Raw genomic sequence first — 17,249 nt, forward strand, 5'->3', positions numbered from 1 at the left:
GACAACAAATAAGACAGATAAGGTAGGTAACCCTAAGCCTACAGTGCAACATCATTCATTTACCTTCACAGAAAACCATTAAAGCAACAATTGCTCCCACTTTATAAAGTAGGAAAGTCTCTAAGGTGGGTGGCTAAGAGGTGGCAGAACTGGGATTTCAACTTGGACTTCTCTGACTCAAAAGCTTGTGATGTACCCTCTACATTTCGCCACCATGAGGCCTCATAATTCCTGATTTTCTCTATATGCATCAAATATTCCTTTTCCTGATGCTGTAGTATGGCAGAGAAACCCAAAGATAATAGCGAGTGGGTTCAGAGTAGGTTTAAGTATTGGCCATGGAGCTGAACAAGCTCTATAAGCAGGCCAGGCGAATTCCTTGAGATACTAAGCCAGTGGGATGAGTTTCAAGGACCTCCTCCCTCAGACACATCCCATTCCTGTAATGGGTGTGACCCAACCATTTGTCAAGAAGTAATTAAATCTCCTGATATAGTTCTCTGATATTCAGACTGACTTCAATTCTTCTCAGGTTCCATTTAATCAAGAAACCAAGGAGAACTGTTTCTCATCAAGCTCTCCCGCTGGTCTGAAAAGGCCCATGTGCTTATTTACTTAAGTCTGAAAGCTGAGCATTCAGGGTGTTGAGTTCTCCCAAACTGGCCCTATGCATCAGAGGGCTGGGACTCAGGTCAAGGAGATCAGAGGACGGGGCAGAAGGTTCAGTGGAAGTCTGAAAACAAAGCAAACAAAAACACAATTTAGAAAAAACTGTGTCAGGCAGTTTGTCACAGCTTTCTCCCCAGACTTTCCTTTGGAGAAAGGAAGATCCTATTTGGAAGTATCCTGAGAGAGAACTCTCCATTCAATAGACAATGCTAGTACTAATCACATCTCACCACTGACATGGGTCCCTGCTTAATTAGAGAATCTTCTTATGACCTCTTATCAATAACTCAATGAGTTATTAAGGCAGATACTCTACACTACTAAAACCACTCCAAATCATTAACGCATGTCTCCTCTTTTTTAAGACTTGTTTTATATAAGCTTTGCTCCTTGCTGTAGAATTCATAAAATTTTCAATTGTTTATTTTATAACAGTTCTATTTACTTACATTGGCATCTTCCCTCTGGTTCTTATTTTGCTCCAAAATCCTTTGTTGGTTTCGAATGAACCTGTTTGAATTAACAAAATGCAAGTAGTTAAAAGAAAACAGATATGAAAATGCTATAATATTTAACAAAATTATTAATGTGCAAATATTTAGGAATAATCAGCCTCATCCCCAATTCCCAATAAAGTACTTTAATAACTTTTTCCCAGTTTATAAAAGTAATAATGCCTTTAAAGAAAACTATGAGAAAATGGACAAATATTACAAATATGAATAATTCCATCATCAAGATATGGTTCCTATTAATATTATGATGTACTTCCTTCTGGTATTTTTTTCTGTAAGTTAATCTATTTTAAACTTAGTTGAAATTATACTTTACATAATTCTGTATACTAATTCCATTATGTTCAGATCATTTTTCTAGTTATTCAGAAATACAACTTTTAGTGGTTGCATACTTAACCTAATGAATCACATACATAAATATTCTCCTTATTCTCAAATATTTGAGTTGTTTCTAATTCTGCTAAAATTATCAAAAATGATCATCTTCCATAAAATTCACCTACAATTGACATATTTTCACTGTTTAATCTTCACTTTTATAAGACACTTGATACCTAACAGTATTACCTTTTACAACTTTGTTTTAATTTTACATTGTTCGTACACTGTGGGTAAAGGAGGAGCAGTTAAATAAATAAATAAGAGAATAGGTTTCAAAGAATAGTGAAGCTGAAGGCAGAAATCCAAGGCACAAGTGTCAGTATTATTATTGAGTAGTTATAAGACGATATATATGATCCTCAATTCTCCATCTACTCAAAGAGAATAGCAGTGTTTGAACCATTTCCTCAAAGTTATTCTCAAGGGCAAGATACAGACAGATAATACAGGTGGATGAATGTGGAAATGCTTTGCAAACTAAAAGTTGCTTTAGAAATACATAGTATTACTATTACGACACATCGATTCCATGAACCTAAACACTTTCAAGTCTAAAAGCTTACACTGAATTAAAACATGGCTTAGGTTTAAGGATTTTCCCCTTTCTAACACACGTGCTGCTTCTTCCATCTACTCATGGTATTGGCTTCTTGCATGCTAGCTAGTTATGTGCAAGGTATGAACAACCTTCACAAATCAAGCCTTGAGTAACTATTTCTGTTTCCTTACTTGCACAACTATTCCCTGGATGTAATGAGTGGAGACTTCTGGGGATTTTGGAATAGGGTGAATGTATTTTGCCTGTGGGATGGATGTGAATCTTTAGGGAACAGAGGGCAGACTGTGGTAAGCATGGTAAGCAGTATGATTCCCCTGCCAAGGTATCCACATCCTAATCAATGGAACAGTGAATATGTTAGGTTAGATGGCATATGGAGTGGATTGCTAGTGAGTGGACTTTAATAGGGAGATTATCCTGGACCACACAGATGAGCCCAATGTAATCACAAAGGTCCTTAAATGTGGACGAGGGAGGCAGAAGAAGGATGCAAGAGGGATACGATGTGAGAAGGACCCAACCAGACAACGTTGGCTTTGAAGATGGAGGAAAGGGGTCAGAAGCCTAGGAAAGTGGCATAAGTTGCACAAGTTAAGGAAAAGATTTTCCTCTAGAGCCTCCAAAAAGGAACACAGCCCTGGTTCAAAGCTGAATCAGAAAAAGCTGTTCACAGAAATAATCCAATCTCCTGATATTGAGACCAGATAAACACACATTCCCCCTTGGAGGAAGCTTTTAGTAAGTGGTCTTATGGTTTGTAATAGAATTCTCCAAAATGAAAACCATGAGTCAGCACTCTACTGAAAACCATATGGTTTTCCTTAGATATCTTCCCATTTACAAAGATTTATACCAAACCCCCCCCCCAAAAAAACAAACAAACAACAAAAAAAAACCCAAAAAAAACCGAAGGGCAAGGTTTGCTTAGGGGTAAGGGAACATGGTCACAGGGCTCACATCCCTCCCTTGGTGCCCTGTCGCCTCTTCACAGAACGGCCGCTCTCCCTGACAGTGAGACAGTGAGGGAAAGAACTTATTTCGCAGCTGTGGGTTTTACTTCCCTGATTCTCTTGGTTCATTCACGATGAGTGGGGAAAAAAGTCTAGACAATAAATTAAAAGGCTCACTGGGACAAGAAGAGGAGGAGGACAAGAAATTAATATTTAATGTGCTAGCACCCAGCTAGGTGCTTTAATATACATTATGGCATTTAATTCTTAGAAACAAACAAATAAAATAAACAAACCCTCTCCAAATAGGTAGTATTACCCTCTTTAATAAATAGGAAAAAACCCACATCTTAAAAAAGTTAAGCAATTTGTCCAAAATCATCAGCAAGATTTGAATCCGGACCTGTTCACCTCCTTCCCTTACGTCACACTGGTCCCATTCTTCATCTGTTGGTGGGAAATATGGCCACTAATTCCAGGGAATTCTCAACAGAAATGGTTCCCCTAAGGGTGTCTTGAAACATCACTGTAACTCGGAGGAAAACCTCTGATATTTAGCAGGTAAGGGCCACATAAGGGAAAACTGCCCTACCCAAAATGCCAATACAACTCCTATTTGAAACAAGCATCTAGAAAAAGTTGGGGGATCTCAGAGACTCCAGAATTTCTATGCTAGGAAGGCCTAGGTATAGGTTTGGAAAGAGACCAGGAGACTTGCCTGAAGCTATGTTTGTATATAGCACTTTTCATTAAGACTGAGGAGAAAGCCACCTGTCAATCGAAGCATGCTGCCGGTCTTTGGGGCCGGGTTCTAGGTGCCGGCTCTCTCCCCAGGCCTGTTGTACCTTCCCATTCCTTCACAACCGTATGTGCTCTAACCTGCTCCTGGTTTAGTCAACTCCTCCTCATCCCATAGTTCCCAGCTTAATGGTACTTCCTCATAGAAGCCTTTCTGTCCTTTTTCTGACCTGGATTAGGTCTGGCTGTTATTCTCACCAAATAGACATCCTATTCACTGCATTTATTTCACTTTCCAAGTGTGTATATTTATATATATGATTGAAGGTGTTTTCCTGACTATAGGCTTGACTATAAATTGCAATAGATTATAAGACTATTACTTTGATGTATGAATAAATGACTTGGAAACAACTTAAATGCCTGATAAGTGAACTGTGAGAGAAACATGGACCATTATGCAGCTATTAAAAAAAATGGTTTAGGGCTTCCCTGGTGGCACAACGGTTGAGAATCTGCCTGCTAATGCAGGGGACATGGGTTCGAGCCCTGGTCTGGGAAGATCCCACATGCCGTGGAGCAACTAGGCCCGTGAGCTACAACTACTGAGCCTGCGCGTCTGAAGCCTGTGCTCTGCAACAAGAGAGGCCGCAATAGTGAAGAGGTCCGCGCACCGCGATGAAGAGTGGCCCCCGCTTGCCGCAAATAGAGAAAGCCCTCGCACAGAAACGAAGACCCAACACAGCCAAAAATAAATATAAAAATAAATAAATGAATAGATTAAAAATAATAATAATAATAATAATGGTTTGGCTAAAGCATTTAAGAACATAGGATACACAAATACTGGTTTTAGAGCAAAGAAAATTAAGGGAGAAACAAAAGTATATGTTCTTTATATGATCACGACTACAAAAAAGTTTAGAAAAAAACTAAAATGTTAGAAACAAAATTATGAGTACAGTCGACCCCCGTATCCACAGGTTCTGTATCTGTGGGTTCCGCATCTGAGGATTCAACCAACCTCAGATTGAAAATATTCAAAAAAGAAAAATTCCAGAAAGTTCTAAAAAGGAAACTTGAATTTGCCATGAACCAGCATCTGTTTACATAGCATTTACATTTACTAGGTATTATAAGTAATCTAGAGATGATTTAAAGTGTACAGGAGGATGTGCATAGGTTATATGCAAATACTACACTATTTTACATAAAAGGCTTGAGCATCTGTGGATTTTGGTATCCTTGGGGGGGTTCCTGGAAACAATCCCCTACAGATATCAGGGGATGACTGTATTTAAAATTTTTGCCTTCATACTTTTCTGAACAGAATTTAGAAAAAAAATCTGTGTTCATATACAGATCAGCCTCACTGGCTACTCTGGTTTTGTGTAGACTATTTTCTCCATATAAATATCCTCCTCTCTTCTCTTTACCATTTCCATGTTGTTCTCCACCTCAAACTTAGGGTAAACCTCACTTTCACTACGACGCTTCGTTTTATGGCATTGGTCTATTTGAGAGCTTACGATGTGCTCAGTGCAGACAACATTCCGTGATTAAGATCCAGGCCCTGCTCCCAGGGCAGTTCGTGAGCATTGCTTACACTGCCCATGAATGCCCCTCACACTGCTCAGGGACACGCTCATTCCTGCAAGCCATATCACACACTCCCAGAAGAGCAGGACCAGGACTCCCTATCTTGGGAGGAAGGCGGCCGTGCCCAGAACTTGTTCCTGATCTTTCTGAGTGCTCACCTGCAGGCACTCTAAGAACCCTGAGTACCTGGAGGTTAAACTAGCACTGGAGGAGGGTCGGAGACGGCGTGCCACTGCTCACCTCTCATATCCAAGGATGGCGTTATTCAAATCCTCGTTCACCTGAATTAGCTCAACAGTGACATCTTCATTCTCCACCACCACGAGCAGGTCCATGATCCTCTCCTGCATCTCCCGACCTGTCTTATGAAGTTTCTGTCAAAGAAGGAGAGAGATTTCTTCTTCCATGCTAAAAAAACCAACTGATTTGCCCATCTGTATACTACTGTGACCATCCCCACACTGAGTCACCTATGGGAGATTACCAAAGTATTTAACTGTGGGCAGCTCATCCTTTCTCTATGAAGGATATCGGAACAATATTTTCCTCTAAAAATCAAAATAGGCATTGTAAGGACAAGAATGTACATTGCATGTAATGTTGGACTAGAAATCAGAAGTGGTGTACAGGAATTCTAGGTTTACTACTTATTAGCTGTGCTGTGTTAGGAAAAAAAAAATCACTTGTTTTCTAAATCTGTTTACTCACTTGACAAGTGAAAACTATACTACTTGACACATCTACCTCAAGGGGTGACAGAAAATCAAATGAGATGTGTATAATGAGGAACTATATAACTATAAAGCACTACAGAAAACATAAAATGCTATTGTTGTTATTTGTGGTAATAGAAGAAAGAAGTAGTTAAAATGCAATTATAGCAGTATAATTTTCTTATTATGTTTTACTTAAACATGTAACGTTTATAGTTACAACATCACATTCCAAGGTAAACTGAAGCAGGATTAAAAAACTAGTCATCAATGCCATTTTTATTTGGACTGCCTGGAATCACTGTATTACACAAGACTCCACTCCCCAAACCAGCTTTTTCTCCTAAGCATCAGAGGCACCTACAGCCGACCTACTGATTCAGAATTGCCTAGGCTGAGAGTTTGGGAATTTACATTTTTTAACAAGCATCTCAAAGTGTTTCTTATGTACACTGATATTTGAGAACTGCTATCTTACAACTTACTTTCTCTTAGGCACACCTCCAGTAAGCCTGAGGAGCATAAAACTGGTATTAATATTCCTTCAAACCCACTCTGGCTAGAATTTGTCCATGTAATAATACATTAACATCAGGCAAGAACACAGGGAAGCTCCCCTTTCAAAATGAAAGCAGCAGAACTTGCTAAATCATAGCACTATTACATTATCTGATCTTTTCCCTCAAGAAAGACAGACCTAAAAAAAAAAAAGAAAGACACACCTGCTGAAAAACTTACACTTCACAAAACCATTTAGAATCTCAAACAATCTATCACAAGATTTCCAACAGGAAATCTCTAAATAAATAACTCAAACCACTACTAGCTGGCATTTAAACTCAGAGGCTACCATACCTCCACAAAATCTTAACAAAAGTATTTAGAAGACAGAAGAAAAGGGAAAGGAAAAAAAAAAAAGTGAGACAGACAGATGACAGACTCTAGGTTTTCATACTCGCATTGTGCAACCAGAAAAACTGTCCCGGTTCCTAATGATGTGGTCACTATCTGCAGCAGTTGGCAAACTTTTTCTTAAAGGTCCAGATATTAAATATTTTCTGCTTTGCAGGCCACAAAGCCTGTGTTGCAACTACCCAACTCTGCCAAGGTGAAAGTAACCACAGACAATATGTAAACAAATGGGTGTGGCCATATCCTAGTAAAACGAAGTCAGGTAGTTGCTAAATTTGAGTCACTTATGATCCCCTGGTAGAGCACAAAGAGAAAAGACTTTAGACTCAGTGGACCAAAGGTCTCTCCCATCTACATACCTGATACAGCATTTGGTTAAAGCTTAGCCTTAGTTTACTTTTTTATCTATAAAACAAGGATAACAACCATCTTATAGGGTTGTTGTTAGAATAGAAAATGATGCAGTTGAAACCCACGTATGGCATACAGGGTAGTCAATGAATGTATTATGGTTGCCTAAGGAGGTGTCACTAGCAGCTTAACTAGCAAACTAATATTATACATTCCTGGGACGTCCCTGGTGGTCCAGTGGGTAAGCCTCTGCGCTCCCAACGCAGGGGGCCTGGGTTCGATCCCTGGTCACGGAACTAGATCCGGCATGCATGCCGCAACTAAGAAGTCTGCATGTCACAACTAAGACCCGGTGCAGCCTAAATAAATAAATTTTTTTTTTTTTTTAAAAAGGAAAAAACTAAGAAGCATTTGGTTATAACCCCATGATTAACGAGAACTTTGCCTCTGTTCTGAGTTAGTGTACAGGCTAGAACAATGTCAAGATCAAGGAAATACAATGGCTGTTAGATGCCTGTGACAAAAATGTAGAAAGTAATTTGAAATGAATTTGCAGCCAACACCAACAGCCCCCGGTCACATGAAGACTGTCCCTTTGCCCTCTCAAGAGACAGATGGAATGGAAACATGAAAGAAGCACCACATTTCTCAGCAGGTTTGCAAAGCAGAATTTGAAAAACCTCTTCAAAAGCCAGCCCACTCTGATCTTTGCAATTGATGTCTGTCTCAGAGGAGGGCCAAGCCACCTGGAAACAGCACAGATCAAGTACCATGGACCAAAAGGACGGGTCAGAAGTTCACCACAGCAGGCACCTGCAGGGTTGTGGATGTGGGGAGCAAGGGGGCACGAGTTAAAATACGGAGGAACAGCTGCTGGTGCATATGCCCATCACAGAGGCCCTGGAATCGCCTCCCTTTACACCATATCAAAGCCCAGGCAGGCTTCTGAGCTAAAGTGATTCTAACAATCAATTCAAAAGTCTTTGGAGCAAAACAAAAAGGAGCTCATTAAGAGCTTCCTCTTCTGACATCCAGATGGCTCCCACTCTTTCGCAGAGCATTCAGGAATTGAGGAAGAAGATTCTTCCACACTTTCAACTTCAACTGCAATTGTCCCACATTCACCAACACAGGGCAACTCAATCAAAGGAAAAACAAAAGTATCTGAACATATCCCTTGAAAAAGTAATAACAGGAAGAAATGTGTTTGCTTAACAGCCTTCTCTGGAAATAATACGTCTGGCACTACTGCTATTACACATCTCCTCTCTCCCAGGACCTCCTACCAAGATAGCAAGAGACCCCGAGAACGTCCCTATATCCTCAAAACCAAAACTGCCCCCACTCACCCTGAAACCAAACATTCCTCAGCATAACTTGCTCATACAGTTTCTTCTTTCTTTTACAGGCCTCTGTTGAATGAATGACAAGTTACCTGTTAACATAATCCTCCAGAAAATCATTAACTTCCAACTCTTTTTCCCAACTAAATATTGTAAACATCTTCAGTAACTCCTTAGCCCTTCTTTTGCCCTCAATTTTTAATTCTTCAACAGAGAATCAATCTATTCAACTTAACAGACATTTGATAAGCTCACTCAGTGCACAAAACATACACTCTAAATGTGCATAGTTGTATGGATTTAAAAGTAGAGGTCTTGGTTACTGCCTTCAAGTTGCTTCCACTCTAGCTCAGGAGCTAATATATACCCACATGAACAGACAATAGGTTAGCCACCTATGCTAGAAAGTCAGTCCTGGGTTCACAATGAGAAACAAGTGCTATACTGGATAGAACTCAGCCTCAGGAGGACAAGGTTCCCACTCCAGCTCCGTCACTCACTTGCCACTGTGTGGACAAACCATTCCCTTTCTGAATATGTAGCCTCATCTGTAAAGGGAGATGGTCTTAATGGCATTGAAAGTCCCTTCCACTCTTAACACCTTACAAGTCTCCGAATGGGAAAGACAGTAAGAGCGGTCAGGGCAGATGACTTTTTATTTTACTCTCAGGTTTTTTTTCTCAACTGGTTACCAATTATTCTCACAGGACCAAATTTTAGATTCACATGATTTGAAACGTCTCTAATAAGTTAGAGTAAGGCTTTTTCTAGTTGTGCTTTCAAAATTGGAGTTCACTTTATTCTACAGAAGGCTAAAACATTCCCTTCTTTCATTGTCCTACTGCGTCTAGGCAAAAACAAGACTAAAATGGGAGGTGAGCCACTCAAGGTAAGAGTAAGGTGATTCAGAGACAAGTACACAATGCCTAGAAAGCAAATGCAAGAACGTGCAGCAACATTTCATTACTGTGACCAGAACAGATACTTTTAACTCATCACAACACTCATTAGACTAGATGTGGCCTCAGAATCTTCGCACACCACTCTGGCAAGCTAAAAGAAATCCTGTCTCTGCCCCTAATGAAGTTCAAAGTCCAGGAGCAACATAGTGGTTGGGAAAGGTGTCTTTCACCAAAATAGTTTTATTGCCTAAGAATCTAACAAAGAGAAAGGAGCTCTGAGAATAAGGAGGGCTTCGGGACCTAACCGCTCGGCACAGATCGGAGGAACAGATAGGGGATTCCAAATAAGTATACCAGATTTCAGACAGAAGGAAACAGACAACGCATTTCAAATACACAGAACAGCTGCCAGAAGGTATGCGCCAACAGACAAAACAGGAAATGCTTTTAATGTTAACAAACTGCATATAAGACTGTGATCACTGGTAAAGTATATGTACAAGAAGAGCCAAGAAATTTTTGAGCGGAGACTTTTCCTACCGGTTGCACACCTTTCTTTTGCCTTCCAGATCCACCATCCATACTCTCTGCCCTGCTGTGTGCCCTGGGGGCTGGCCTGTAGCGGGCATACCACCAGGTCCCCTGCCCTCTGGCTTTTGACTGGGTTCAGCCCACAGGATGCACAGGGAGGAAATGGGAGGGCGAAGGAGAGTGAGGTCTGGATATTTATTATCTTCATTCCTTCCACCAAAGGCACCACTACTCTCAAGGCTGCCTTCCTCATATTCTGCCCACTGGGTTCTGGCAAAAGTTTCTTCTTGCCTATTTATGCCTAGGGGTATTAGCTAATAGCCCAGGGTAACAAACTTGCTCCTGTGGTTTCTCTGAGCCCTGTGGTATCTCACTAAATAAACAGTACCGTTATTAAATTCTTTTCAAATTACCCAAATGGAGCATGCCATCTGTTTCACTGATAAGCCCTAAAAGGCATGAAAACAGAGCAATTTAAATAGTATGATAGCAACACAGGGATAGACAAACAGATCAAACCAAGAGAACAGCCTCTGGAAAGACATCCTTGCATTAGAATATAGAATATGATACAAGAGGTATTTGAAATCAGTGGAGAAGGTATAAATTGTTACTAAATGTTATTTGGACAATCAGCCATATAACTGAAAAAGATAAATGAAGGGAAAATCTCTAACTGATACCAAGGATAAAGATTTTAATTTTATTTTTAAAATTAATTAATTAATTAATTAATTTTGGCTGCATTGGGTCTTCGTTGCTGCGCACTGGCTTTCTCTAGCTGGCAGCGAGTGGGGGCTACTCTTTGTCGCGGTGCGCAGGCTTCTCATTGAAGTGGCTTCTCTTGTTGCGGAGCACAGGATCTAGGCACACGGGCTTCAGTAGCTGTGGCACACGGGCTCAGTAGTTGTAGCTTGCAGGCTCTAGAGCACAGGCTCAGTAGTTGTGGCACACGGGCTTAGTTGCTCTGAGGCATGTGGGAACTTCCCGGACCAGGGATCGAACCCGTGTCCCCTGCATTGGCAAGCAGATTCTTAACTGCTGTGCCATCAGGGAAGTCCCAAGATTTTAATTTTAAACCACACAAAATCAAGGGAAAATCCATTAATTTATTAAAGATATTTTTGTTGAATGATTACATCGTGCAGCACTGCTCTGGGAGCGGAACCTGAGCAGTAAACAGGACAAGTCTGTGAAGCATCCATTCTAGAAGGCAATGACAGCTGCACAAACATGCAGGAAAAGCATCAGTGTGCTGGGCAGAGAATGAAAAGGGGGTGAAAAAGAAAGTGCTGACTTTAGACTGGGGAGCCAGTGAAGACCCCTCCGAGGAGGTAACATACTAAGTTGGAATGATGAGAAAAAGCTGGCCATTAAAAGACAGGGGAAGCATGAGAGTCAAGGGTGAAACAGCTCCCCGACAAGAACGAACTCAGTGTGTCCAGGGAATAGGAAGGTGGTCGCTGTGGCTGGACTGAGGACACATGAGCTATGGAAGGAAAGGTGGGCAGGAGCAGACTGGGAGAGGTTTTGTGGCCAGAGTAAGAAAGTTGGGTTTTATTCCAAGTGTAATGGGAAGCCACTGGAGGGTTTCCAGCAAGGAACAACATGATCTGGTCTCCCTTTTAGAAAGCTATAGAGATGCTCAATATCATTAGTTATTAGGGAAACGCAAATCAAAACTATAGTGAGATACCACTTCACACCTACTACGTAGCTAAAAAACTCCAGAAAACCACAAGTGTTGGCAAGGAAGTGGAGAAATTGAAACCCTGTGTGTTGCTGGTGGGAATGTAAAATGGTGCAGCCACTGTGGAAAAAAGTTTGGCAGTTCCTCAGAAAGTTAAACATAGAGTTTCTATATGACCTAGTGATGTGACTCCGAGGTATATACTCAAAAGAACATAGGTATTCAAACAAAAACTTATACATGAATGTTCACAGCAGCTATTCACAATAGCCAAAAGGTAGAAACAACTCAAATGTCCATCAACTAATAAGTAAATAAATAAATAAAATATAGTATACCCATATAATGGAATACTGGGCCATAAAATGTGCTACAGCATGGTTGAAACTTGAAAACATTATAGTAAGTGAAAGAATCATATTTTATGATTCCATTTATATGAAATATTCAGAATAGGTAAATGAATACACAGAAAGAGAAAGCAGATAGCTGGTTGCCTGGGACTGGGCAAAGACAGGAAGGGGGAGAGACTGCTTAATGGGTATAGGGTTTCCTTTGGGGATGATGAAAATGTTTTGGAACTAAATAGAGGAAATGGCTACACTGTGAACATGAATTCCACTAAATTGTACACTTTAAACTGTAAACTTTAAAATGATTAATCTTATGTTTTAACATAAAATTTAATGTTTATGTTTTAAAATGTTTTAACATTTTTATTAATGTTATGTGAATTTTACCTCAATTAAAGAAAAAAAAGCTATATAGTTCTTGATTTTCAACACAGCACTGTACTCAATATCCTGAAAATATTTTTGACAACAAAATACCTAAAAATATTGGATACAATATAAAAATATTTTAATGTGCATGCCTAAACTTTCAAGAAAGCATGAGAAGTCCTCAAAGGCTAAATCCAAATAGGATCCAAAGATATGAGAGGCAATAAAGGTACAAGGGCCCGAAAGGCACCCATCTGTCAATCTCTAATAACCCTGAGAGGCAGGAGACAAAGCCTGGGGCCCGAACAAGGTACTGAGATGCAGCTGGGACATCTGAATGGCTATGACCTATATACGAAATAAGAAATATACATATTGATCTTTGCCCCCCAGTGCTGACAGAGTTCCTAAATCCCTTGGAAATTCCCAGGTGATAGGAGCATCTTTTGTTCTGATGAGGCAACTCTTGATGGGCTCCTGGATGGGGGCTGGTCAACAGAAAGACTAAAACATGATTAGAAGCTTGGAACTTTTAGCCCTATCCTCCATCCTCCAAGTATGGAAGGGAGGCTGGAGATGAGAGTTAATTGATCATGCCCACTTGATGAAGACTCCATAAAAATCCATAAACTTTGGGGTTCAGAGGGCTTCCAATTGGTGAACATACCCATGTGCTGGGACGGGGGTGCACCTCAACTCCACAGGGACAGAAGCTTCAGTGTTTGGGACCCTTCTAGATCTCACCCTTTGTACCTCTTCACCTGGCTTTTCATCTGCATCCTTTGCAACATCCTTTATAACAAACCAGTAAATATAAGTAATTGTCTCCTTGAGTTCTGTGAGCCATTCACACAAATTATCAAACCTGAGGAGAGGGTTGTGGGAACCCCCGGTTTATAGCCTGTTGGTCAGAAGTATGGGAGACTTAAACTTGCAAAGGGCATCTGAAGTGGGGCAGCCTTGTGGGACTGAGCCCTTAACCTGTGGGATCTGATGCTAACTCTGGGTACTTAATGTCAGAATTGAATTTAATTTTAAGACACCCAGCTGGCATCAGAGAATCAGTCAGTGTGGGCAAAAAAACCCATACATTTGGTGTCAGAAGTGCTGGTTGTGAGTAGTACAAAAAACCACGTTTTCCTTTTGTTATATAAGTTAAAAAGTTAGAAAAAGCAGCTCAGCCCCACAAAGGAAAATGGCAAGGAGAAGGAGAAGCCTCACCTTTGGAGGGAGAGAAGGAAACTACGTATTCTTCCTGAGAATTCTAACAGCCTTTCTGCATTATCATCTCTAGGGATGAGACCCTCTGCCTTCAAAGTTTAAAAACCCTAGTGAGTGTTTTTCTTTTTTCTTCTGACTGCTGAGGTCCCATGTTCTCTTGGAAACCACAAGTTATTTGAAGTCCTTTTTCTCTGGTCTTATCAGTGACACTGGAAGTTCCCTGCTCCTGGAGGTAAAATGCTGGGACAGCAGAAGACAGACTCATGTCCATGTGAGTGCCTAAGGCCCATCCAATCTTACTCTGATTCTGAGGTTACTATAGGCTTCTTCTGAGGAAAGTCACAGTGTAAGGGTCTCTTTCTCCTGGGGCTGTATGTACCTCAGTTGGCTGATCCCACCTACATTACTGGACTCTGAATATTCTCACTCTTCTGGTCCCCTGATGGTCTGTCTAGGCTCTCCTGTAATCCTTGGAATTTAGTCTTATTTTCATATTTTGTCTGTCATTTCAAAGGGGTTTGGGGAAGAGGAGGTAAATTATTTTAACAAGCTAAAAGAAAAAAAGTGGTTATTAGCTAGTTTGGGGAAAAAACAGTGTCTGTTTCACAACTATCACAGTGGATTTCAGATACTTTTAGTACTTCTTTACAGATAAACTCTGTATGCCCTGTAATGCTCCTGGGCCCTCAATGCCTCCCACCTTGCCCACTACCCCAACTCTGATGACCCCCCACCAGGCTCATGCTGAAGCCTCCAAAAGCCCCTGCGGTTACATGGGGAAGCTAGGCAGGAAGCCAGCGTTATCTGGGGGCCCTAACTCCACTAATCTGTAGATTTTACACCAGGACCAGGGGTCCCCAACCCCCAGGCCACAGACTGGTACCGGTCTGTGGCCTGTTAGGATCCGGGCCGCACAGCAGGAGGTGAGCAGCGGGCAAATGAGCGAAGCTTCATCTGTATTTACAGCTGCTCCCCATCGCTCACAACCCATCGCTCCTGTTACTGCCTGAGCTCCGCCTCCTGTCAGATCAGTGGCGGCATTAGATTCTCATAGGAGCACGAACCCTACTGTGAACCGCGCACGCAAGGGATCTAGGTTGCCCGCTCTGTATGAGAATCTAATGCCTGATTATCTGAGGTGGAGCTGAGGCAGTGATGCTAGCGCAGGTGAGTGGCTGCAAATACAGATTATCATTAGCAGAAAGGTTTGACTGCACAGAGACCATAATAAATAAACTGCTTGCAGAATCATATCAAAACCCTATCAGTGAGTGGCAAGTGAAAACAAGCTCAGGGCTCCCACTGATTCTGCATTATGGTGAGTTGCATAATTATTTCATTATATATTACAATGTAATAATAATAGAAATAAAGTACACAATAAATGTAATGTGCTTGAATCATCCCGAAACCATCCCCCCCACCAGCCCCAGTCCCTGGAAAAATTGCCTTCCACGAAACTGGTCCCTGGTGCCAAAAACATCGGGGACCGCTGGTTTACACAGTTGTGAGAAAACCTCTGAAAAAGTACAAACTAAAGAATTACTCTATTTCTCCATAGCCTATCTTTGCTGGTTTCATTTTTAGATTCCATCACATTATTTTAGATTGACCATAGTGGGACAGCATATTGTGATAGAAGAAATATATATTTGGTCCTCATCCCCAGTTCCTAGCACAGAGCTTCTAAAACCCTGGGAATTTCCAGAGCAGTAGGATGAGAGAAGCATCTTTTGTTATTGATAAGAAGCCCCTTTCAACCCAGCCTGAGTTTATGCTAATGAGGTGATTCTTGGAGGATGGGGGCTGGCTGCCAGAGGAACCAACCCTGTGATTAGAAGGTTGAAACTTGCAACCTCCAGGAAGGGGAGAGGGACTGGGGGTTGAGTTAATCACCAATGGCCAATGATTAAATAAATCATGCCTCTGTAATGGAATCTCTATAAAACCCTAAACTACTGGGTTCAGAGAGCTTCTAGGTGGTGAACACATTCAGATGCTGGGAAGGTGGTGAACTCCAACTCCACAGGGACAGAAGCTCCTGTGCTCGGGACCCTTCCAGACCTTGCTGCATGTATTCTTTGTCAACAACAACGAAAAAATGTCACCTGCCATATCAGTAAACAAAGGATGTTGCAGCCATCAAGTCATCACATTACAGCCTCCCTGATGGTGAGCCCTGAAGGAACTCAAGATAGAAACAGGATGCCCACCATCTAGCAGTCAGCCTCTGCAGCCACCCACCCACCAAGAGTGTACCCTGAGGGAAGTGAGGATGAGAAAGCACAGGATGCTGGCCCCAGATAGCTGAGGTGTATATCAAAGGAATGACTTCAGTGAGCCCAGACTCCTGTATCTGTGCAAACATAGAAAACCACTAAATTCTTTAACTTGAGATATCTGGTTTTCTTTCATTAACAGTAATCTTTTGATGTTCCAACTACCTGGTCTTTGTTAAGAAAAACTCCTATATATCCTGGCTCCTCCCTTGCTTCTTCAGAGTAGTACCTTAGAGCTATCTGAAAGGCTGTGTCCTGGGCTTAAGTCTTCAGTTTTGTCCACCGAATAAAACACAATTCAAAACTTTTAGGGACTTCCCTCATAGTCCAGTGGTTAAGAATCTACCTTCCAATGCAGGGGATGCGGGTTCGATCCCTGATCAGGGTACTCAGATCCCACATGCTGTGGGGCAACTAAACCCACGCACCACAACTAAAGAGCCCACACGCCACAACTACTGAGCCCACGCACTCTGGAGCATGCATGCCACAACTAGAGAAGCCCGCTATGAAAACCCAGCACAGCAAAAAAAAAAAACAAAAAAACAAACTTTTAGGTTGTGCATTTTTTCACTTGACATCTTCATCTGGCTATCATCTGTATCCTTTATAATGAACTGGTAATAGTAAGTAATGTGTTTCCCTGGATTCTGTGAGCCATCCTAGTGAATTACTGAACCTGAGGAGGGGATCACGGGGACCCCCAATTTGATTTGTAGCCAAAATGGGACAGAAGTGTGGGTAACCTGGGGACCCGCTACTTGTGATTGGCATCTGAAGTGGGGGCAGTCTTGTGGGACTAAGCCTCTTAACATGTGGGGTCTGTGCTATCTCTGGGTAGCTAGTGCCAGAAAGATTTAATGTGAGGGAAAAAACTTCAGACCTGGTGTCTGAAGTGTTGTGAGTAGAGAAACAGTTTTCTTTTATGAGGTTATTTAGATTACAAGAAAAAGTTCAAATACCTGTCAAAAGAATTTAAAAACAGTGCTCCCCGTACCAGCTCTCTATCTGTTACTAACAAAAAGCATTAAGAGAGAAAAATAAAGTTATACATTCAATAGGCTCCATAAACAAATTGACCTGGGGCCAGAACCATTCAACTTGAATTGGCCATGAGTAGTGTTCTAATGTTGATTTACAGCCCAAGTCTCTTTATTATTCAAGGCAACAC

General features: G+C 41.3%; 1 protein-coding gene across 2 annotated transcripts in view; it reads right to left on the reverse strand.

Annotated features, from left to right (window-relative positions):
* Positions 1–17,249, reverse strand: part of TOM1L1 (target of myb1 like 1 membrane trafficking protein) — a 53,511-nt gene that overhangs the window by 15,238 nt on the left and 21,024 nt on the right. For both annotated transcript variants that reach the window (XM_007177286.3, XM_007177287.3), the window contains 3 exons: positions 5,655–5,788; positions 1,119–1,179; positions 616–733 (listed from right to left, as the gene is read on the reverse strand). In XM_007177286.3, the coding sequence (XP_007177348.1) occupies positions 616–733; positions 1,119–1,179; positions 5,655–5,788 (313 nt within the window). The remainder of the gene's footprint in view (positions 1–615; positions 734–1,118; positions 1,180–5,654; positions 5,789–17,249) is intronic.

The sequence above is a fragment of the Balaenoptera acutorostrata genome, chromosome 20 (genome assembly GCF_949987535.1).
Source record: "Balaenoptera acutorostrata chromosome 20, mBalAcu1.1, whole genome shotgun sequence".
Taxonomy (NCBI): Eukaryota; Metazoa; Chordata; class Mammalia; order Artiodactyla; family Balaenopteridae; genus Balaenoptera; species Balaenoptera acutorostrata.